The 25,334-nt window shown below is 40.9% G+C and overlaps 2 protein-coding genes and 1 pseudogene across 3 annotated transcripts; all 3 read left to right on the top strand.

Annotated features, from left to right (window-relative positions):
* Window positions 1-1,495: 1,495 nt before the first annotated feature.
* LOC307085780 (E-selectin-like) lies at window positions 1,496-5,079 on the top strand (annotated as a pseudogene). The gene is made up of 4 exons: window positions 1,496-1,532; window positions 2,214-2,534; window positions 2,677-3,003; window positions 5,066-5,079. The product of its transcript is annotated as an E-selectin-like (transcript).
* Window positions 5,080-6,393: 1,314 nt separating this feature from the next.
* LOC307086347 (uncharacterized protein) lies at window positions 6,394-8,369 on the top strand. Its single transcript, XM_079751527.1, has 4 exons — window positions 6,394-6,522; window positions 6,866-6,983; window positions 7,726-7,800; window positions 8,049-8,369. The coding sequence occupies exons 1-4, from the start codon at window positions 6,447-6,449 to the stop codon at window positions 8,092-8,094; spliced, it is 315 nt and encodes a 104-aa protein (XP_079607653.1). The 5' UTR covers window positions 6,394-6,446; the 3' UTR covers window positions 8,095-8,369.
* A 4,764-nt stretch (window positions 8,370-13,133) lies between these two features.
* On the top strand, window positions 13,134-16,099 carry LOC307086216 (macrophage mannose receptor 1-like; the record flags this gene model as incomplete). Its single annotated transcript, XM_079751354.1, has 5 exons — window positions 13,134-13,170; window positions 13,884-14,267; window positions 14,399-14,725; window positions 15,591-15,685; window positions 15,995-16,099. 5 exons carry the CDS (start codon window positions 13,134-13,136, stop codon window positions 16,097-16,099), a joined length of 948 nt encoding a protein of 315 aa, XP_079607480.1.
* Window positions 16,100-25,334: the final 9,235 nt, after the last annotated feature.

Raw genomic sequence — 25,334 nt, 5'->3', positions numbered from 1 at the left:
ATATTGTAAAAGACCAACATAGACATTCGGTGATCTTTAATTTTTTTTTCGGAATCTGTCACTCTCTGTCTGCGCCTCAGTACTGCAAACCAAAAGTTAAACAGGGATAAAACGTCCCCCCCATCACCCCCAGCAATTCAAACCCTATAAATAAGTTAGGCTAGGAGCAGGCTTCACTCAATGTGTACTTTCCAAACTGAGTGCTGGCCTCAATAGTCAGATCGGCCTCCCTCCTACTTTAGTAGATATTAATACAAGACGTTTACTTATCCTAGAAATTTGATTCAATTGTCGTGGCCACCTCCAAAAATGTAATGACCCCCTAAATTGATCAATATACAATACATTTTCAATCAAGATTATATTAAGATCAATCCTATTTATTAGATATTGACAGACAGATGTCAAAATAATCTTTTCAGGGGAGAGAAAGACATTTGTAGCACTATGTAGCCCTGCTCTAGATATACTCATTGGCCGATCATCCTCTGCCCACCTATACAGTTCACTCACATTATTCCTCATGTCCCTTAGTCCTTGTTTATTCCAAATTGTAAAGGTTTCGTCAGTCTCAGTATGCATTTGTATACTACCCTCTTTGTTCCTGCTGCCCCGCCGGTACAGAACGAGACATCAGTCGAGTTATCTCGACCGTTGGAAGATATCATCGTCAGGATTTATTTTAACATATGTATAGTACCATATTGGGGGAAATGGAATATGCGTTTTTTAAATGTCCCAACACCCCATTTCAAACAATTCCGTAGAATCCCCCCATCTGTGTATAGTTCATTATAACATCAAATCCGATAAGATTAGAATTTACTTAACATGAACTCCTCTTTGGTACTTCAGAAAACACAGGTGACGTAGCAGCACCAACCACTCAATATACAACATGACCCTATGCATCAATAATCTGTACAATCCAACCAGTTCACTTCAGTAACACACACAAATCCATATGAAGCAGAACATACACACCAAGAGTACTGCGTAACCCTAACAAAAATGCAATGAAAATAGTTCCAGCCCAACACATTAATGATCAATAGAATATTAATCTATTCAAAGAGGAAGTAACTTATGTTAAGTGTTTGTCATGTGTTTTTTGTGCACTGACCTTTGAGTTTTATTGGTGTGTGTTAAGCATAATGTAAATTGTCGTCTTTAAACTGGGCGTTGTTGTGGCCTTGATTGTTTTTTTGTAAGTAGGTTGGATGAGCCATATCCTTAATATGTATAGGATAAGCTGTCGGACTACTTAGTTTCACTCATTTTCTATTTAACAAAAGTGAGCATAGAAAGATACTTACAGTGTAAGTATACAGCATACCATACTATTATTTACATGCTGAAGCTATTATATTAGTATATGTGGCATTTCCCATTGTATCTTGTATTGATCCATTAAAATCGATCCATAGCATGGCTTCTTCAATAATCAAAATGTAATCGGTACTTTTCTGAATTCAATTTTACAATGAAAGCAGGTATGGACGCCAGGGTGATTATTGTCCTCCTCTTCTCTGGTATGGTAGAGAAAAATCTATTTTTTAAGAATGCTGCTAGGCCGATGTGACATAACTATATAATAACTGGAAGGTTTTGCGATTGATGTTATAACACGGCCAGTGAAAATTCTAGGGGTGAAATGTGTGCTTCATATTTTGATAACAGCACGACTTGAGTCTCATCACAGATCTTAACTTTCAACATTTCTTCAAATCACATCGGATCAATTAACTCAAATGCAAACTAGCTGTTAACCAGACAAAAGTAGGTGGTTACTATTATCTTCTCTATTTAATGGACAAATAAGGTAACGTCTGCACTCCATTTTAATCTCTGGTTAATTTATCACAATTTTGGCATTAGTCAGACCTATACATTTCTCCACTAGTGTTCCCAGGAATTAATTGATGAATTAATAAATGTTCAATTGAATGACGCAAGGTTTTTGATAGTGTTTGGCATACACATGCAATTGGGTCTAAATCGAATATAGGACTAAATCCAGTAGAATGTGGTTTCTACCAAACTTTCAACAGCTGTAAATGTAGTCGACTCTATGGGAAAGGCCAGATTAAGAACTATTAAAGACATGTGACACAGGTAAAAAAAAAAAAAGCTTAATATTTCCACATGATAACCTCTAACTTTACTCTGCTTATCGATTAACCTAATTGAACACACACTTTCTTCCATCAAAGGTGAATGCCTCACCGGCGCTGGACTTGATAAATATGTTTTTGTTGATTAGAGAAAGACCTGGTTTGATGCCCAGGAGTACTGCAGGAGCAGAAATGGTGACCTGGCCTCTGCCAGAAACAAAGAGGACGTAATCCTCATGACAGACAAAACAGGTAGGACAGAGTCATGGACTAAGAGCAGATCAGATTACAGGAACTTTGCACCTGGTGCACCTGAGCCTAATTATGCTAAAGGAGATTAGGAATGTGTGGACATCTGGACCGATAGTACCTGGAGCGATGGAGAATGTTCTTCTTTGTTGAACTTTGTTTGCTTTTCCGGGAGGAGACAAACAAAAACAAACGCATACCTGCATATACTACACTCCTACTACGTCCCACACATGTAAAAAAAAACATGCAGGAAAGAATTCAGAATCTGGTCAGAAATTGGTATGTTGATCTCAATTTCATTCTGCTTTAGGACCATCAACTGATAAAACCTACCATCATATCTATCTGATCGAAACATGGGCGTCGGCTAAGAATTACTGCCGCACTAATTACACTGACCTTGCCATGATAGAGAATGAAGAAGAGAACCATCAGGCTTCCTCCAACATCACTGAACCTGCATGGATCGGTCTCTCCAGAAGGGCCTGGACGTATTCTGAAGCCACCAACCAATCCTTTAGGCGCTGGTGGAGCTATGAGCCCGATAACCGTTCTGGGAAACACTTTGGTGCATCGGTGTATAAAAATGGATTTAGCGACATGGGATGCACCTCAAAGTTACCCTTCCTTTGCTCAGGTAAGGATATTATAATAATAATTATTTAACAATTTCACGCTACCAATGTTCATACTTGCATGTAATAAGGGCTATATTTCTAATATGTTTTTTAGGGGTCCTAGCAGCGAAGCTGCTTGGTCCCCTATTGTTTTTGTAACGTTATTTTTTCCCTCAAATTCTGTAAAAGTCATACGGCAGCCTATACCGTAAGTCAAAAACTTACGGTAGCGCCACCGAATAGCGCCACCGGAAAGGTGGCGCTATTGTAAAAAATGATGAATTAGGCTTATTTCTCCTCACCAGATTGACCTGGACTCAAAATTCTTTCAGAATATTAATCTCTAGAATCAGATGGATTTATAAAACCTGATAAAAAAGATTCACAGGCTACAAAAATAATCAAAAATTCACCAAAATCGCCACATAAAATCTTTAGACCAAGCCTCACAAAAATCATTAAACAGAATTTGATTTACTTAGTTCCATTTGAGAAATATTGACCAATAAAGTTGGAGCAGTTAGCCCATTTTACTTACATGACCATTTTGTTATTGTATAAAAAAACTAAAGACTGTTATTAGGTGGATACCAATACCCCCCAATACCCATAAACCCAAATTGTGGTACTGCACCCAAAAGTTGCGCTATTAAAAAAAAATATGAACTAGCATGATTTCTCCTTACTAGATTGACCTGGACTCAAAATTCTTTCATCATATTAATCTCTAAAATCAGATGCATCTTTTTCACCCTGGTGTTCTGCTCTAAAAATGTTTACTTTTCCCACAATTTCATTGAAAAGCCAAACGTCCACAGTCTCAACCCATTTTGCCTAGATTACCATTTTGTTATTGTATAACTACCATACGGCTATCATTAGGTGGATACCATTAACATTGCAAATTTTCAGATCTGTACTCTTTTAAGAAAGCCCTTAATTCTCTCGTGAAATGTGTGCTTGGAGTTTTGTTGATGTTGTGTGCTTATCAGGAACGTCAGTGGCTCATCGGGATAATGTTGTGTACTGGTGATCCTTAGGTTGAGAGTTCAAATCCTGAATGGAGCGTTATGAACAAGCTGAACATGGCATTCTGTCATTGCTACTCATTTTAGAAACACAACATTCAACAGCACATGCAATTCATCAGGCAATCAACATTCTGGCTCATTAGTTTCCAAGAATCTGACTACAAAGACACAGTATGGCATTAAGGGAAACTTCTTCAACAACCATTTTTCCTTCATAATCAACTCTGTCATATTTATATTTCTTCCGATAGAGGTCTTGACTACAAATGTTTAATTTCCCCAGAATTTCAAAGATTTTTCAGGTATATGCTTTGAAGAAAGCCCTTAATTCACTTTAAAAATGTGTGCTTTGAGTTTTCTGGATGTTGTGTGCTTATCAATAGACATTTTGACTATTTGAATGAGGCTGCAGTTCAGGTTTATGAGTGGATCATCTTTCCTTAAGTATGACAATTATATGCTATATTTATATATCTTCCATTAGTGTGTTCTTGACTTTTAATTTTGCTCGGACCCCTTTAATCACCGCTTGCGGTTATATTTTTCTATTTGTAACTCTAAAGAATATTTGGCGTGTTTGGTTGCAGAAGCTGGTTGCTTCGGTTGCTTCCTCACAAAAGCACAGACGTAAGCAAACGTCCAGAAATGAAAAAGCCACAGCCATATTCAGTATGTCCATAAGGCTCAGTGCGTCTGCTCAGGTTTCGTTCAGGTTTTATTTTTGGATAAAAATAAATAGCCCCACATATAAAAGCAAGGTTGTTCGCCAAACAAAAAGAAATCAACCTACTGTGTTCAATACCTCCTTTAATGTGATGCTTTGAATAGCAGCTCAGTTCCTGTTTGTCAAATAAACCCCCCGCATTATCATAAGACCCCCATATTAGTAGGCCGTCTTGGAGTCTGTGTGCATGCTGCACGCATAAGGATGTGTGTGTGTGCGTGCGTGTGTGCGTGCGTGTGTGTGCGTGCGGTGTGTGTGAGCATGCATGTTTGTGTGTGTGCTTCGCTCACATAAGTTCATGTTTCTAACGTGTTGGTTTCTCTACAGATCAAATTATTTAAGGGAGACAGAATCCATTGGTCGATGTACCTTGCAGTTCTAATTGATCATGCTCTCTAAGATCAAATTGTGAAGCTATAGTAGTAGAAGTTACATAGTGCAGCGGGGAAATGAAACCACTGTCAATTAAAATCACTGACCTGCTGATTCACACTGATTGCACCAACATGTTATAGATTTTCTCTGACTAGGTCAATTGTTTCAGTGATGATGATTGTGATTAGAATCACAATCAATATTTATTGGTTTCGGGGTCCTCAGACACAGATCTTGTTTGAATGCAAAACAAAGACCAAGGTGAAGCTACACAACCTCATTCCACAGTCAAAACCAAGAAATACAACAACTCATTCAAAATGCTTCAGGAGAACCAACAGGCCATTTTCTTTAAACATTTAGACGAATCAATGTCCTTCCTCATTTTGAGAAAGTTCTGTTTTTCAGTTAGAAGGAATGAAACCATTCATCCATTCAGGTCAAATGGTCCAGACTCCAAGCTTCCGTTTCTATTCCCCTTATTATATAAAAGCAGAGTTTGCTAAAGGCTAGGTTGTGATAAATAGCATCAGAAATAAAGATTTTAGATTGATGGTAAAAGATGAATTAATTTGGGCTTTTCTTAGAAGAACACTTAGTTACTGGCCATGTCGCTGAACATCGAGTAAGGTCACTACTCAGACAATGTGATTATTTCATTTCATGTCAATCCTTTGAAGTTTGTTTTTCTAGATGTTGATGGATAGATGCGGAGGTAAGAAGGTACGACTTTTCTTCACTTTTTTTTTTAACAATAACCATTTTATAAGATAATATTTCAAAGAATTAAGTGCATTTAAGTAACATTAACTTGGGCAATGAGAGAACCTTCACCTAAAGAATCTTTAGGCCAGTTTAAGGCTTGCTAGCCCAGGACCGGGCCCCATGTGAGAGGAAAAGGATTCTCAGAAAGTTGTGGTTTAGCAACGGAAACTGAGTCTGGCTCCTCTCCTGCATGGGAAGCGAAGACAAGCACATGGCAAGACGCAAATCCAAGGCATTACAGTACATGCCTTCTACTCAAAAAAAATAAAACGTAATGTATAAATATGTGTGTGTGTGTGTGGGTGTGCGTGCGTGCGTGCGTGCGTGCGTGCGTGCGTGGGTGCGTGCGTGCGTGCGTGCGTGCGTGCGTGCGTACGTGTGTTTTAGTTCTAGGAACAGGACTGACCAAGTCAGTACCCCGAACCCTCAAAGCTCCGGTGTGAAACATGATTTGCTTCCTCCTTTTTGCATATAAAGCAGAGCTCTGCCAAGACATCCACCAGCATCAACCACCATCCACCACCATCACCAAAGACCTCCTGAAGAAGCTCATCTCCAGACAGCAAGCATGCATCCCATTGTCTTCAGACTGGCCTGCCTGGCTCTTTTTGCCGGTGTCCTGGCCCTTATGGCTCTGGAATCTGGTAAGTCAACCTCTACGGCAAAGACACCCGAGCACTTGGGTATTTGACACTTTGCAGACGATAGACGATTAAATTATGGAAGCATTTGCAATGCTTCCATTGTGTGTGTCACTTAAGGCACCCATTGCACTCCTCAAATCTCTAGAAGGAGGGATCCGTCCTCTGCCTTTCTGCTCAGGGTTTCTTCCTTGATAATGAAGGGTTTTTTTCCTTGCTCTTTGGGTCACTAGCGTTAGGAGGTGTCATAATATATGGCCTGTAAAGCCCTTTGAGCCTAGAACTGTGATTAGGGGCTATACATATTGCATCGACTTGACCTGTTTTGGTTTTGTGTTTCCTATAGAAGCGGTGGACAGTAAGGTGTCCCACTGCTGCAAGAAGGTCAGCACCAAGGAAATCAACATTCCCATCTCAGGCTTTAGGTATCAGAAGAAAGACCCTCCCTGTGTGAGCGCTGTCATGTAAGTACCGGCTCTGACCTCCTCATTCATGTTCAAGCATTCTGTGCTCTGCCACGGCAATGGAAATTTCTACTGGTCAGAGGTGTGCCCTAATTTTTGATTAAATAAATGGGGAATGAAGCGAATATCCTGGTTATAACAATATTCAGCTAACCAGGCATCTTTTTGTGGATGTGTGCAGTATTCATTCCTTTTGAGAAATCTTAAGTGTGGTCTACAAAGTACTCACAGGTGGAACTTTTCTGTTGCCAGGTTCTTCTCTCCAAGAATAATTCTAAATTGATCTAACGTTAAATGATTGCGTTTCATGCATTAGTCCGACACATATAAAAAAACAAACATTTGCTTTTTCGCAAGCAATATAATAATAAATCGATGGATAAAAACATTGATAATCTAATTTAATATTGTTATATGTTTTGTAAAATGATTGGATTCTTGAGTAAGTAGAGGCGTGGAAGATTGGCGACCCCTCTGCTTGCATCACCCTGCTGGGGACGCTCTGCCATAATGACCGCCTCGCAGTACATTTTCACTTACAAAATGTATCCCCCAACGCATTGCATCGGGGGATAAAAACCCCCGATGCAAATCACTCATTGTACATTGAATCAGAATCAAGGACCAAATCTATTTGTTTTAAAGTGAGGATTTAGCGCTAGGTTGTCATGACCACAGAGGTTCATATTGATCTTCATTTGGATGTTGATTGAAGGATGCTGTTCCCCTGTCCTCCTTGCAGCTTTATGACCACAGAAGGAGAACAATGCGTCTACTGGAGGCCGGCCTGGGTGAAGACCAAGATCCAGGAGCTGCGGTGAGTTGTCTCTTCTGATCAGTTTCCACAAAACACACACACACACACACACGCACACACACACACACACACACACACACACACACACACACACACACACACACACACACACACACACACACACACACACACACACACATACACACACACACACAAGCAAACATTTTTCAGCACTTTTGTGGACATTGATAGCGGTTCATTGGTTATTTCTTTGTTGTTTAAACGTTGTTATGATTGTGTTTCTACAGGGCAGAAAAAAAAAACTCCACAATTGCTGCGCCGACCGCTCTGTGATCTCACTACTTATCATGACTGTCAAGCCACTGGTTTTACATTAACGTATTCAAAGTTAATATGTGTTTATTAAAATATTATCTTATATTATGGATCAGAACATTGTATATAGCAATCCTATTATAATAATGTATTCATCAACTTTTTAATGAAAGCATGATAATGATAATATATTATATATTCGATAACTATCTATGCAGTTATAAGGAGCTGCTCATTGCATTTTGTTGTACTTTGTATAATGACAATAAAGCTTTCTATTCTATTTTATTCTATTCTATTCTATTCTATTCTATTCTATTCTAGAGCTAGGCCTAACAAATCAACCGTAGTAATAATGGCTTGGTAGTGCCATCCGGTAGATGGCACTACCGGTCAGTTGACTGTGCAGTAGGCATGTACAGTAATACCTTGAGCGTGCGTCATGCCATGTGCTAGTCTTCCTCTACATTTGTCCTCTCCGGTATTGGCCTTCAAAATCACTGCTAAAAAAGAAGAACCTGAACAGGAAGGAGAAGAGCCACACTCCACTTCCGTTGCTAAACCACAACTTTCTGAGAATCCTCTTCCTCCCATGTGGGGCCAGGTCCTGGGCTAGCAAGCCTTCAACTGGCCTAAAGATTCTTTAGTTAATTTAAGCTCTCTCATTGCCCATGGTAACGTTACTTAATTCTTTGAAACATAATCAAATAAAATGTTCATTGTTTCAAAGTTGTACCCTCTTACCACCGCTTCCATCCTTATCAACATCTTGAAATAAACGGCAAACTTGGTAGCATTGATATGAAATCAAACAATCACATTAGCCATGCTTTTGATATCATTTGACATCTACAAATCACCAAAAAAAGTATTTTAATCAAAGTCCAAATGCTTTGTAACCTCTCTGTGATGTGCGATATGTTAAGTATTCAGACAATGGCATTAACTCCTAACTTTTCCATCTTACTGTGCTTGCAATAGGCCCATAAATTTAATATTGATTGATTGTTTAATGTTAGCCTGTAATTGTTACATGCAGCGTGTTATGCAGCTTTGACTTAATTTACCTTGGAGCTGAAGTTGATTATTGTATTGTAGGTCACGGAACTGTGCACATTTATTTTCTACCGGAGCTTCCTCATCTCGTTCAGCTGTTCTGATGCTCTTCAGCAGAGCCACAGTATCTGAGAAGGTGTGCTGAAGAGTGTTCTCCATGAAGAGATGGTACAGAGCCAGAGCACCACCGCTCAGTTTCTTGAACTCCTCATTGTTGCAGAAGAGTGACAGTTCAGTTGTCAGCAGTGGGTGAGCCTCCATCAGTTCTGTTGTACTGTGGGAATGTGTCTCTCTGCCGCAGTGTAGCACTGATCAGGGGCTTGTGAAGGAGAACCGCTGTTTTGTCTGGCCCAAGACAGTGTTAATGCACCAATTTAATACAATATAAATCATTATTACAATATATCATTAAATATTATATTAAATAATAAATATCAAAACTATTGGATCAATGTATGCATTAACTTGATGTGCAAATGAACATAGCTATAAAACTAGGCTATTCTATTATGTAGGGCCTACTTTAAGGCGTGTGCCCACTTTTCTGCTCAATGCCGCACTACTTTGATAAAAAATATTGTAAAAGACACATTCAGTCATCTTTGAAACCTAACCTTCAGTTACAGTTGAACCTGTTTGGTTCTTTGGGCTTCATTTTTGCCTGTTTTTTTTATAGGCAATAAAGAACCCTAAAGGTCTTTTGGACTCTCTTTTTCTCTTTTCCTGGGTCCTGGGTAACCCAAACGTTACACGGAGATAAAACGTTGTCGTCCCCCCCCCCCCCTGCTACCTTGACCCCCGGCAATTTGCACCCTTTAAATATGTGTAGATAGTAACAAGTACAAGTTATGTGTACTTATCCTAGAAATTTGATTCAATTGTCGTGGCCACCTCCAAAAATGAAATGACCCCCTAAATCTTAAGCTCAATTTACAATTACAATTAACAATAATGATTATATTAAGATCAATCCTATGTATTAGATATCTATCTATCTATCTATCTATCTATCTATCTATCTATCTATCGATATATATATATACAGTGGGGCAAAAAAGTATTTAGTCAGTCACCAATTGTGCAAGTTCTCCCACTTAAAAAGACAAGAGAGGCCTGTAATTTTCATCATAGGTAAACCTCAGCTATGAGAGACAAAATGAAAAAAAGAATCCAGAAAATCACATTGTCTGATTTTTTAAGAATTTATTTGCAAATTATGGTGGAAAATAAGTATTTGGTCACCTACAAACCAGCAAGATTTCTGGCTGTCACAGACCTGTAACTTCTTCTTTAAGAGGCTCCTCTGTCCTCCACTTGTTACCTGTATTAATGGCACCTGTTTGTACTCCTTATCAGTATAAAAGACACCTGTCCACAACCTCAAACAGTCACACTCCAAACTCCACTATGACCAAGACCAAAGAGCTGTCAAAGGACACCAGAAACACAATTGTAGACCTGCACCAGGCTGGGAAGTCTGAATCTGCAATAGGTAAGCAGCTTGGTGTGAAGAAATCAACTGTGGGAGCAATTATTAGGAAATGGAATACATACAAGACCACTGAACTTCTCCCTCGATCTGGGGCTCCACGCAAGATCTCACCCTGTGGGGTCAAAATGATCACAAGAACGGTGAACAAAAATCCCAGAACCACACGGGGGGACCTAGTGAATGACCTCCAGAGAGCTGGGACTAAAGTAACAAAGGCTACCATCACTAACACACTACGCCGCCAGGGACTCAAATCCTACAGTGCCAGACGTGTCCCCCTGCTAAAGCCAGTGCATGTCCGGGCCCATTTGAAGTTTGCTAGAGAGCATTTGGATGATCCAGAACAGGATTGGGAGAATGTCATATGGTCAGATGAAACCAAAATATAACTTTTTGGTAAAAACTCAACTCGTCGTGTTTGGAGGAGAAAGAATGCTGAGTTGCATCCAAAGAACACCATACCTACAGTGAAGCATGGGGGTGGAAACATCATGCTTTGGGGTTGTTTTTCTGCCAAGGGACCAGGACGTCTGATCCGTATGACGGAAAGAATGAATGGGGCCATGTATCGTGAGATTTTGAGTGAAAACCTCCTTCCATCAGCAAGGGCACTGAAGATGAAACGTGGCTGGGTCTTTCAGCATGACAATGACCCCAAACACACCGCCCGGGCAACGAAGGAGTGGCTTCGTAAGAAGCATTTCAAGGTCCTGGAGTGGCCTAGCCAGTCTCCAGATCTCAACCCCATAGAAAATCTTTGGAGGGAGTTGAAAGTCTGTGTGGCCCAAAAACATCACTGCTCTAGAGGAGATCTGCATGGAGGAATGGGCCAAAATACCAGCAGCAGTGTGTGAAAACCTTGTAAAGACTTACAGAAAACGTTTGACCTCTGTCATTGCCAACAAAGGGCATGTAACAAAGTATTGAGATGACCTTTTGTTATTGACCAAATACTTATTTTCCACCATAATTTGCAAATAAATTCTTTAAAAATCAGACAATATGATTTTCTAGCATAGCTGAGGTATACCTATGGTGAAAATTACAGGCCTCTCTCATCTTTTTAAGTGGGAGAACTTGCACAATTGGAGGCTGACTAAATACTTTTTTGCCCCACTGTATATATCTGTAATGTTCTGACTTTATCTATATGTTTGGTGTCATTCTGCCCCTGTCCACCAGTTGTCCTTAGACTTTTTCCTTCACTTCACATATCAGCCTGCATTAATCTCATTGATCTCACACCTGTGTGACCTTGTCTACCTTCCTACCTGAACCTCATTGGCCGATCAGTCTCTGCCCACGCATACAGTTCACTCCCTTTGTTCCTCATGTCCCTTAGTCCTTGTGGGTCCCTAATTGTAAAGCTTTCGTCAGTCTCAGTATGCATTTGCATCCTACCCCTCTTTGTTCCTGCTGCCCCGCCGGTACAAACCAAGGCATCCGTAGAGATATCTTGACCGTTAAAAGATATCATCGTCAGGATTTTGTTTAACATTGTACATCGTAACATCGTACCATATTGGGGAAAATAGAATATATGTTTTTTAAATGTCCCAACCCCCCATTTCAACCAATTCCGTAAAATCCCCCATCTGTGTATAGTTCATTATAACATCAAATCCGATAAGATTAGCCTTTACTTAACATGAACTCATCTTAGGTACTTACGAAAACACAGGTGACGTAGCAGCACCAACCACTCAATATACAACATGACCCTATGCATCAATAATCTGTACAATCCAACCAGTTCACTTCAGTAACACACACAAATCCATATGAAGCAGAACATACACACCAAGAATACTGGTGATGGCCTTCACCCAGATATTGTACAGATGTCCTTAACCCCCCTTAACTTTACACTAACACACACACACACACACACACACACACACACACACACACACACACACACACACACACACACACACACACACACACACACACACACACATACAAATCCACTTCACTAGGGTTTATCTTACATCTTTCAAGAATTACAACTTAAATATAATGAAAATAGTTTCAGCCGAACACGTTAATGATCAATATAATATGAATCTATTCACAGAGAAAGTAATTTTGGCAAAAGTGTTTGTCGTGTTTTGTGTGCACTGACCTTTGGTTTATATTTGTGTGTGTTAAGCACAATGTAAATTGTCATCTTTAAACTGGGCGTTCGGGTGGCCTCGTTTGTTTTTTTTGTAAGTAGGTTGGATGAGCCATATCCTTAATTTGTATGGGATAAGCTGTCTGACTTCTTGGTTTCACTCATCTACTATTGGACAACATTGAGCACAGCAAACTGGACCCTGGATTCTTACTGTGTAAGTATACACCATACCCTATTATTATTTACATGCTAAAGCTATTATTTTAGTATAAGTGGCATTTCCCATTGTATCTTGTATTGATCCATTAAAATCAATCCATAGCACAGCTTCGTCAATAATCAAAATGTCATTGGTACTTTTCTGAATTCAATGTTGCAGTGAAAGCAGGTATGGACGCCAGAGTGATTATTCTCCTCCTCTTCTCAGGTATGGTGGAGACAAATCTCTTTTTTAAGAATGCTGCTAGGCCTATGTAAAATAACTGTATAATAACTGTAAGGTGTTGGTATTGATGTTGCCCAGTGAAAAATCTAGAGGTGAGAGGTGTGCTTCATATTTTGATAACAGCACGACTTGAGTCTCATCACAGATCAAAACTTATCTTCAAAATTTCTTCAACTCACATCAAATCAATTAACTGAGAGCAAACTAGCAGTTAACCAGACAAAAGAAGGTGGTTTCTAATATCTTATCTATGTATCGGACAAATAAGGTATCTGCACTCCACAAATAAGGCATCTGCACCCCATATTAATCTCTGGTTAATTGATCACATTTTAGGCATTAGTCAGACCTATATATTTCTCCATTAGTGTTCCCAGGAATTATTTGATGAATTAATAAATGTTCAATTGAATGATGAAAGGTTTTTAATAATTAAAGTGTTTGGCAAAAACATGCGAATGGGTGCAAATCTTATATCGGACTAAATCCAGTAGAATGTGGTTTCTACCAAACTTCAACAGCTGTAAATGTAGTCGACTCTATGGGAAAGGTCAGATTAAGAAGCATTGTTTGGCACTATAAAAGACATGTGACACAGATAAAAAAAAGGCTTATTATTTCCACATGATAACCTATAACTTTACTTTGCTTATCGATTAATAACCTAATTAAACACACACTTCCTTCCATCAAAGGTGTATGCCTCACCAGCGCTGGACTCGATAAATACAGTTTTATTAATGAGAGAAAGACCTGGTTTGATGCCCAGGAGTACTGCAGGAGCAGAAATGGTGACCTGGCCTCTGCCAGAAACAAAGAGGACATAATCCTCATGACAGACATAACAGGATGGACGGAGTCATGGATAGGACTGAATGATTTAAACAGAGAAACCATGGACTTGTACCCAAACTCATGGAGATGGTCCACCGAGACTAAGAGCCGATCAGGTTACATGAACTTTGCACCTGGTGAGCCTAATTATGCTAATAAGGAGGAGGAATGTGTGGACATCTGGACCGAAGGTACCTGGAGCGATGGAGAATGTTCATCTTTGTTGAACTTTGTTTGCTTTTCTGGTAAGAGGCAAACAAAAACACACATAACTGCATATACTACACTCCCACACAGGTAAAAAAAAAACATTCAGGAAATAATTCATAATCTGGTACAAAATTGGTATGTTGATCTCAATTTCTTTCTGTTTTAGGACCATCAACTGATAAAACCTACCATCATATCAACCTGAACGAAACATGGGCGTCGGCTAAGAATTATTGCCGCACTTATTACACTGACCTTGCCATGATAGAGAATGAAGAAGAGAACCAGCAGGCTTCCTCCAACGTCACTGATCCTGCATGGATCGGTCTCTCCAGAAGGGCCTGGACGTATTCTGAAGCCACCAACCAATCCTTTAGGCGCTGGTGGAGCTATGAGCCCGATAACCGTTCTGGGAAACAGTTTTGTGCATCAGTGTATAAAAATGGATTTAGCGACATGGGATGCACCTCAAAGTTACCCTTTCTTTGCTCAGGTAAGGATGATAATGAATGCATCGTTGCATTGGGCAGCACAACCAGATCATTTTAAGATTCATGTTGCCACTGTCAACTTGTCTTCAAGTATGTAAATTACAGACTGTAAGTGGCATGCCATCTAAATACTGCATTAGTAAATTGTTCACTATTTGGCTGATCGATTCTTAAAGTGATACTACAGGCTAAAACACTTTGACATTGTCAAGAAATGTCTAGTGGTGATGAACAACACACCCCAGGTCCTATTTGCCGTTTTGTGTAGTATTTCCTTTTTCCGACGGCTAAACTTGATTACTGTAAACACCAATACGTATCAAGGAGACACTGCTTCAGTAGTTACAATGGGGTTTGATCAGAGATTATGTCTTCAAATCACTGTAGCATCTACTAGAAGAAGATAGTGTGTAATAGGATTGTGAAATAAGGACTTTTCCAGTGGTTTAATTACATTATGGGTTGGAGATGGTTAACTTTGAGGTTTAGGTCAGAGTAAGCATTTTGGAAAAAAACAATGCATCATGGGAATAACCACCAGAATAAGTATGTGCACTTAAGAATCAGCTTGGCTGATCCTCCTTGAGTTCAAAACAAACCATATTCCAATTTGAATATCGGGCCATTGTATATTTCTCTGTTATTGATTGATTATATGAATAACAGATATATATGATTTTTAACATATTCAAATGTATCTGCACATTAACAGATCATGGTCAAACATCATCAGAATGCTGCCAAGTCATTAGAGTTGCATGCTTGACATATTCTAGGCTGTGATGCATTGTCCAAAGGGGAGAATGCACCTAAGATTAAAATGAAGTTGATTCCAGGCAAAGGTTTGATGTCTTCCTTGTGTTCCAGATGGTATAGCTCGGAAACAGAGCAGAATAAAGATAATGATCCAGTCTAACTTGTACCTTACAAACCAACACAATAAGGACAACATGCTACAACAAGTAAGACTTCCCACATCTTTCTTTTTTGAAGCTGCATTCAAGACTAAATTCAAACCCCAGAAACAGCAAAACCCAAACATGTAACTTGTTGTGGCGATTGCTGTTTTGTGATTTCCTTAAGACTCCCTTAAGACAACCTTAAGACTTTACTGTTGCAATAGGAACAGGATGCCTCCCCAAATTGGCTAATGTGATGTTTATAATGAACAGTTTACATGCAGGTGTACGGACAGACTTTAAAGGTTATTTATGTTAAAATGAAGGCAAAGGTTTAAGAAGAACACATGCTCTCCCTGTTCCCCTCCTCAGCTGTCTGCATCTCTGACCAGAGCCGGACAGACCGACTTTAACCTGAGCTGGAGCACTCTGCCACAAAAACTAGATCCAGCAAGCTTGAACGATGACCACCAATAATGACTACATTAATTATGAATCCATTCATTAATGTAATACATTGATTATACTAAGGTTGTCAACAACACTTTCTGTGAATGAACTAAATAGATTTTCCCTACATTTTGTGTGTGCAAATGCATAATGAAGCAATAATAATAATAATAACATTGATCATGCATAGTAAGGTGTGGCTTAGTTCATAAGATGAGCAAGTTGGTTAACTACGAATGGGCAATACGACAATAACGCATTGAATAAACAGAATTTAGCCATTTATGTTGATAACATTTTAATCAAAGAAATAATAGAATAACAAAAAAAAGTGCAATAGTTGATAGTATAGTTCAATAATGCAAATTTTAAAAGTTTATTTTCTACTTGTGGTGAAACCGAGTTCAAACGTGGGGGTCTAGATTTTAGGGACACTATTCTGATTAATAAGCAAAAAAGGGTGCTTTTTAGGAATGTGGCCTTAAATTATTTTTGTACATTATACAAATTTCACTATGTTACCAGTGGCCCTGATGATGTTACTCTGTACGTCAATATATAACTGTTATAATACTTATAATACAAAGGGAACTACTAACTCTTTGTACGAAAAACAAACAGATTTCCCTAAAACATTCTAGTTTGTTTTTTTCTTATTATTTTCATACAGTGATTTGTTTAGATCTTAAAGTGCCTAACGTTGTTAATTTGCATTTGCTCTTAAAAGATGCACCTGCTGAAGGTGTTTTTCCAGCCTCAAGCAACTTGTGGCACAATGGGCTGGCAAAGTCCCTCTGCTCTCTGTCAGAGGCAATGGATTCATAACCATCTTGTGTGTGCTTTTTGATTTAAGAGCGTATTTCTTATCGTAAAACAATAACAATTGTACATTTATCTATACAATTGTATAACACATTGGATATTGCATATAATATTTTAATTCAAGATTACAATATATCATTTATGGTAAAAAATATTTGAACCTTTTTGCCTTCTCATTCTTCATCCATTATTCTAATGTCCGTGTCAATGTCTACCTAGTAAGTTTACGGACATTACGTAGATCATTCAAATAAAATTACATCTTTCTTCTCACATCATGCTTCTTTGGATAATTTGATATGTCACCACACTGCACGGTATGCAGCCTAATGTCCCTTTAGACCCAAACCTTTTTATAAAATCATAGTAATGCGCAATGACAGCTAAGCCTTATTAATCAACTGCTGTTGATAACAGCTTGTGAGTGCCATCTAGTGGAAACGCCATGCCACTGCAGTTATTGTAATATACTAAATGCATCTCAATGATTACGTTGCTATTTATTATTTCGCAATCGGGAGGCTCATAATATTAACACAAATAGAAAAAAGTGTTTGTATTCAAACTCATACTTCTAAGGTATGCCAACAAACCTCTTAGTAGACTCATATAAATGCACACAGCTAACACCATTATAAATCATGTATTTGTATAAAGCTTGAGAATGATCTAAATTAACATTAAAGGGCTATGCAAGGCCATATTGCATAATAACAGTGAGTGTTATTTAACAATTTCACGCTACCAATGTTCATACTTCTGCATGTAATAAGGGATATATTTATAATGGGTTTTTTTTCTATTTGTAACTCCAAAGAATATTTAGCGTGTTTGGTTGCAGAAGCTGATTGCTTCAGTTGCTTCCTCACAAAAGCACAGACGTAAGCAAACGTCCAGAAAATAAAATAAAAAGCCATATGCACTATGTCCATAAGGCTCAGTGTGTCTGCTCAGGTTTCGTTCAGATTTTATTTTTTGATAAAAATAAATACCCCCACATATAAAATCGAGGTTGTTCGCCAAACAAAAAGAAATCAACCTACTGTGTTCAATACATCCTTTAATGTGATGCTTTGAATAGCAGCTCAGTTCCTGTTTGTCAAATAAACCCCCCTCATTATTATAAGACCCCCTCATTAGTGGGCTGTCTCGGAGTCTGTGTGTATGCTGCACGTGTGTGTATGTGTGTGTGTGTGTGTGTGTGTGTGTGTGTGTGTGTGCGTGCGTGTGTGTGTCAGTGATAGAATCCAAGCTTCGCTCACATAAGTTCATGTTTCTAACGTGTCGACACTACAGTGTAGTGGACACACAAAACATCTTCATCTACAGCAACAATAAGACATCGATGCCTGGAAGAAAAGAGAGAAATGGAGAGGGAGGGAAAGGGTGAAGGGGGGGGAGATGGGAAGCGACAGTAGCAAACGGAAAGTGAGACCGAGAGCGAGAGAGAGTGATTGGATGAGAGAGAATGGAAGTGAGTGGGAGAGAGACAAAGAGAGATACAGAAAGAATGAGGGAGAGCGAGACAAAGAGAGATACAGAAAGAATGAGGGAGCGAGAGATATATAAAGAGCAACAGAAAGAGAAAAAGAGAGAGATAGATAACAGAGAGAGATGAAAAGGCCTTGTAGACACAGTGCGCCTCTGTCTGAGATGGGAAATAGCCCAAAGTGACAGGGTGAGCAAAATAATGAAAAGATTTCAATATCAGAGGGAAATGGAGACAGCACTGTGCGAGCATGGTGTGTGTGTGTGTGTGTGTGTGTGTGTGTGTGTGTGTGTGTGTGTGTGTGTGTGTTTGTGTACCTCAATGTGGCAGTGTTTCCCAGGACTGTACTTCTTTGAAGCCCTTGATAAGTTGGACGTTTTGCTGGGTAGTCTGTGTATAACTGCTGCAGCACAAACTGCTCTTTAGAGGCATGCATGAACCAAGCATCCACGGGTCCACACACACTCTAAGAGACATCAAACCCATTGGTTTTGCAATGGAATTCCCAAACTTTGGTGGAAATACGATTTCCAGTTTATTCTCTTGCGAACCATGTGGTGTATTCGTGGACATGTAATTATCCAGCTACTCTGCGGTACATTCACTTCTCAGACTGTATTTAAATATATTAGGACAGTTTACCCACAATCCCCTGTAATCTATTCCATTATTTGTAGTATGCCCACACTTCTCCAAAACAATGTGATCAACCAGCTTGTCTTCAACATGGCTACCAACCCCAAGATATATCTTTAGCTTTTGGTATCGCTTGCTAAACTCATTTTAGCCAGAAGGGGAATGTTGGAACAAAATATGTACAGGCAGTCACAGCCCAATGAGCAGCTGATGAAAGCCGACTTAAAAATGGTAGCCAGGATGAGATGAAAGACCAGAAAAGGCTTTATCACACATTACACATGAGCTTATACATGTTCATGTGTGTGTGGGTTTGTGTGTGTGTGTGTGTGTGTGTGTGTGTGTGTGTGTGTGTGTGTGTTTGTGTGTGTGTGTGTCTGGGAGATCATGTATGTGTGTGTGTAGGTGTGTGTGTGTGTGTGTGAGCAAGATCATGTATTTGTGTGTCTCTGTTATCACGTGTGTGTGTGTGCGTTTTTATGTGCTTGCGTGCGTGTATGCGTGTGTGCATGTGTGTGTTTGTGTTTGCATGTGCGTGTGTGTGTGTGTGTGTGTGTGTGTGTGTGTGTGTGTGTGTGTGTGTGTATGCGTGTGTGTGCACACGTGCGTGTGTGAGTGCGTGTGTGTGTGCACCTCATTGCCACTGCTTCCGTTGCCTGTAAACCCCGGCTGTTTAACTCAAGGACAGGAAACCTATATTGCTCGATTCACAAAGATGCAAACAATGCAGTTTGTCAGTTTTTCCCTTGCACAAATGAGGCCTCCACTGTACCATATTCTAATGCCAAGACCTGTTTATATTGGCTCACCAGGCTCAGCGTGGAGCCAGCCAACTGATGCATTAGGCTCATCCAATCTCCCTGGGATCCAACGCTCTGTGAGTTAATCATAGTGGTGTGTGCAGATCGCTGTGTACGCTATCCACCCACTGCATCCCCAAATTTGCGCTCTGTCATGCTACACATCCAGGCATTTAGTATAGTGCCTATTCAAGTGCCTTCGGGCATGTCGCTTTGCGTCTCAAGCTGACATCGGGGAGGCTGAACGCATCACGCCAGAGATGATTCACCACGAACGGGAGAGGGCCTGGGTAGAATGATCACACGTTTCACAAGTGTGTGTGAGAAGGAAAAAGACTGATTCTTGTTAGCGTTGACCTATTTACCATGCCGAAGAATCCCCTGCCAGCATTTCTGACCCAGATAAGAATAAGGTTTTCTTTAAGTTAACTGGTGCTCCATGCATTTCATCATTGGGATCACCAAACCCCGACCACTCAGTTTAATGTCTATAATCCTCTGGTTGATCCTTACATATGTTTGACATGACTCCAGACATCCACGTACATGCGTCATTATAAAGACAGCAGGTATAGTTTATGTGTAGCCCTATGCTTGAAGAGCGGCATAATAATATGTATAATATAGGTATGTAAGTTTTCTGGGAAATTCATACGCTGATCCACCATGTCGAAGACCGCATTTCTATTGTTAAGCCAAAGCTGGAAAGACTTTCCAACAGAGTCACCTTGGTAATAATTTAAATACAATAAATTCAGATAAACAAATTAGGTTTTTGTTCATGATTCTGGGTAAAGAATCTCTTCGGTAAATCAGTGTTTAAACCTGCTTCAGTATACATACATATATATATATATATATATATATATATATATATGAAAGAACAGTGCATGGTTAGTGGAGGGAAGGCTTTTGATGGGCTGTGATTTCTGCTGGCTTGACTCCTAGCCACTGAAGTTTCACTCTTTCTGACTCATTGTGTCTGTGGGTGTGTATGCTATGTACTTGCTAGTGACCTCTCTGATAACTCCTACATTTCTCAGCAAGAAGCCCTTACCACTAAATGTAACACCTCACATTATGTAGCGAACCTTTTCTTACATGCTTATTTTGGTGTTATTCTGGGTTAACCCTTTTGACAAGGCCCAGACGGAAGATGATACTCCGCCAGAGGGGGGCAGTGTTGTTAAGGTATGGCGCTTGCATGGCACATCTCACATACTCGTTCCTTGTCTTTTTCGTTCTTTGCACACAATCCAAGCACCGACTTCAATAAAACTGAACAACTCAGCAGAAACATGCAAAATCGCATATGAGTGATATTTAAGGAGTAAACATGGATAGATCTATGTGAGAAAATTCTGTTTTTGAAATAACATGACATGACTATAGCTTTCTTACATCTCTCTTTCTCTCCCTGTTCTATCCCTACTTTTTTCTTTCTGTCTCTGTATAGCTCTTTTTTATTCATATTTTAATCCCTCACATATTATCTATCGCTGTTAAACCTCTACTACTGATAAAGTAGGGGTGCTATGAAAAAAAGAACAATGATCTGGTTTAACAAGCCTTAATCCCTGCTAATCCCCAATATAACAAAACACTTTATCTTAGCCATTTACCTCTCTATACCCAACACAAAGATGCACAAAAAGGGAAAAGAATACACACACTTTTGACACAGCAAACACACACATTCCCCTTTGCAAAATGTAAAATGTGTGGGCTTCAACAGTTGAGATAGCAATTCTTCTGTTGAATTCCCACTCTCCCCATCTTCTCGCTCTCTCTTTCTCCCCCTCTCTCCCACTCTTTCCTCCCTCTCCGTCCCTGACGTTTAACACTTGGTCATGACTGGTTCTGTGTGTTATCTGTAGTCGCGACAGGCTGTGGTTCCATGTATTTATTGCCCCATGGGTCTGAAGGTCTGACGCCAGTAGAAACAACAGAAGTATATCTGTACGTCGGGGGGGGGGGGACCCTGTCTTATTCCGGGGGCCTCTCTTTCATTTCCTGCTCTTTCTTTTTGCCAACGGCGAGAAAAGGGGAGGAGAAAGGATGGAAGGGAGGGTAGAGGAGAGGGGGTGAAGGAGTGAGGGGGAAGAGGGGGAAGCTGGGTAAAGAAAAGGGGGGAGCCATTGAGTTGTCCACCCACACACAGCCCTCTCGGGGTCACCTGCGTGGGCTGGGGGACCGCAGAGGGCAAGGGTATTCAGAAGAAAACACACACACAAACACATGCACACGCACACATGCACAAGCATGCGGGCACACTCATTCACACACACACACACACGCACCCACACACACGCACACAATTCATGAAAACACCCACATACATCTCCTATATGGGCCGTTTTGGTCATTGGTCTAAATAATAAGATCATTCTTGCCCCTCCCCCCCCCCCCCCCCCCCCCCCCAATATATAGCAGCATAACAATACCTAATTTGATCATGCGAAAATATGTATAGGTCATTGATAAGAATCACTAACCCCAATGACGAATGTGGGCAAAGCACGAAAGGCAGAAAAGAAAGCAGAACATTTGCATGAAAACTTCCTTACAGAAATGTCAGTTTGTGGCATTTCCTCTCAGGAACGGCGAGGAAGGCGCCCAGCAGAGGAGACTGCTAGTCCCCGTAATGAGAAGATGAGGAGATAGACTTTTCAAAGGCGTTTGACTGTGGCAGGATAGGATATGCGGGGATGAAGATCAACAACAACAACAAGGAAAAAAGAACCAGAGACAAAAAGAGGAAGATGTGCAGTTAATCATAATTAGCATTGTTCCTGAGCCGTGAGGAATCAAAGACAAAGCACTGCTCGCTGCCATGGTGTGTGTGTGTGTGTGTGGGAGAGAGCGAGTGTGTGTGTGTGTGTGCGTGTGTGTGTGAGTGTGAGAGGGGATTACTTGGTAATTATGTGAGGGGCCAGCAGCTTCTCCGTCTCCGCCACCGTCGTCTCCACCCACAGCCCATCTGCCCCAGCGAGTCCAGCAAGTGGGTGCTTATTGCTGTGATGGCAGAAAGGGTGGTGGTGGAGCTGGTGGTGGAGCTGCTGGTGGTGGTGGTGGTGGCGGTGGTGGTGGTGGTGGTGGTGGTGGTGGTAAATATGGCGTGCTATGAATGGTGGTTAATGGCGCTCTTGCTGGTGGTGGTCGTCTTTGTAGTGGTGGTAGTGCTAGTGGTGGTTTAGCTGGTGGTGTTGAAGCCCTTGTGGTGATATTGGTGTTACAACTGGTGGAGGCGGTGGTGCTAGAGGTCATGGAATTTGTAGGAATTATTACGAAACAATGTGCAATGAACGATCTGAAGAAAGATGCTTCTTCTTCAACTGACACTTCTGCCAAGTTCCTGAAAATCGAAGAAAGATGGGAGGAAGTGTGTATATTTCGTGTGTGTGTGTGTGTGTGTGTGTGCGTGTGTGCGTGTGTGCGTGCGTGCGTGCGTGCGTGTGTGTGTGTGTGTGCGCGTGCGTGTGTGTGCGAGAAATCAAACTGGCTGACATTTGGCGATGCCCGTTGGTGTTTAAGTCTAGCAGAGCCTCCTCGCGGGGCTAGGGGGAGCGAGTGGCGGTGAGGAAGAAAGAGAGCAAGGAGGAGGGGAGGGTCAGGGAGGGAGAGGGAGAGAGAGTGAGAGAGTATTTTTAGGAGTGGTCTGCTACGGGGATCTGTGGTGGAGTCTGAGGGGTCACGGCGATATCGCTGCCGGGTCACAGCGCCGGAGGGGGAGAGCTCTGCAGTCTGTCTGAAGGAGAGAGCAGATAAAGAGAGGAGAGAGGAACGGGAAGATCACACGCACACACACACTCGCGCTGGCGCGCACACTTGCGTGTGGGTGTGCACACACACACATAACTATAAAGGCAGACAGGGTTGCCCACAACCAGCATAAACAGGAGTACAAAGTACAGCTTTATCTTTCACAAATGCACTGGATAATGACACACACGCACACAAACACACACACCAACACACATACTCCTTCCAGGATCTCTCAGTGATTTGTTTGTGTGTGTGTGTGTGTGTGTTTCTGTTTGTGTGTGTGTCCGTGTGTGTGTGTGTGTTCCTGTTTGTGTGTGTGTCCGTGTGTGTTTGTGTGTGTGTGTGTGTGTTTGTGTGTGTGTTTGTGTGTGTGTGTGTGCACACATGGATGTGTGTGTGCGTGCCATACCCAATCTGCAGTCTGTGGTTTCCTCTGTGTGTCCCGTGCCTCTGGCTCACTATTGTACACATCTGAAGACATGTAGCGCAGTGGAACAGATGGATGGGGGAAAGTGTCACAAATTTGACGTGTTCATGGCACGCACACACTGACAAACATGTACACAAACACACTCACACACGTACACAAACACACTCACACACACGTAAACAAATACACTCACTACCATGTACACAAACACACTCACAAATGCGTATACAAACAAACTCACACACACGTACACAAACATACTCACACACCTACACAAACACACTCAAAAATACTAATACAAATACAATCACACACGTACACAAACACACACATACACAAACACACTCACAGAAATATGTACACAAACACTCACACACACGTACACAAACACAGACTCACACACATGTACACAAACACACTCACAATTACGTATACAAATACAATCACACACGTACACAAACACACACATACACAAACACACTCACAGAAATATGTACACAAACACTCACACACACGTACACAAACACAGACTCACACACACATACACAAACTCACAAACATGTACGCAAACACACACACTAACGTACACATACTCACACACACGTACACAAACACACTCAGACACACGTACGCAAACACATACTCACACACACATGTACGCAAACACACACTCACACACACGTACTCACACTCACACACATGCACACACACTGAATTGAGAGGCACTTGGATGTTTATTCACATGATAAAAGGCACACACATCTCTTTTTGCCGACTCCAGATTTGAATGAAACCTTCTGTTCTCTGCGCCATGTTAACCCCGCATGCGCATAAATACGTGTCAACACAGTAACACTGTTTATGCATGTTGTATGACTGACACTTGCATCCATGACACACGACAACGCAGGGACCCGTGTGTGTGTGTGTGTGTGTGTGTGTGTGTGTGTGTGTGTGTGTGTGTGTGTGTGTGTGTGTGTGTGGTTCACGGGGCAGCCTGCCCCGACTGGCAGCTGCTCTACACAGAGAACTGGGAACCAACTTAATGCCACTGACATGCTAATGACTCTATGTGGACACACACACACACACACACACACACACACACACACACATTCAATCGTGCATACACATGCACACACACGCACACACGCATACATACATACACTGTGTGTACGCATACACACAACCCACACAAACACACATCAAATACACGCACACACACACACAGCACACCCACACACCCACACACCCACACACCCACAAAAACGCACGAGCTGTGACCATTATCTGTCGTACCAAGCCCCAGAGTGCTGTAGT

Source organism: Pollachius pollachius (genome assembly GCF_949987615.1).
Source record: "Pollachius pollachius genome assembly, chromosome: 14".
NCBI classification, from domain to species: Eukaryota; Metazoa; Chordata; class Actinopteri; order Gadiformes; family Gadidae; genus Pollachius; species Pollachius pollachius.
Note: the sequence above shows the minus strand (reverse complement) of the source record. Positions and strands in the feature narration are given on the sequence as shown.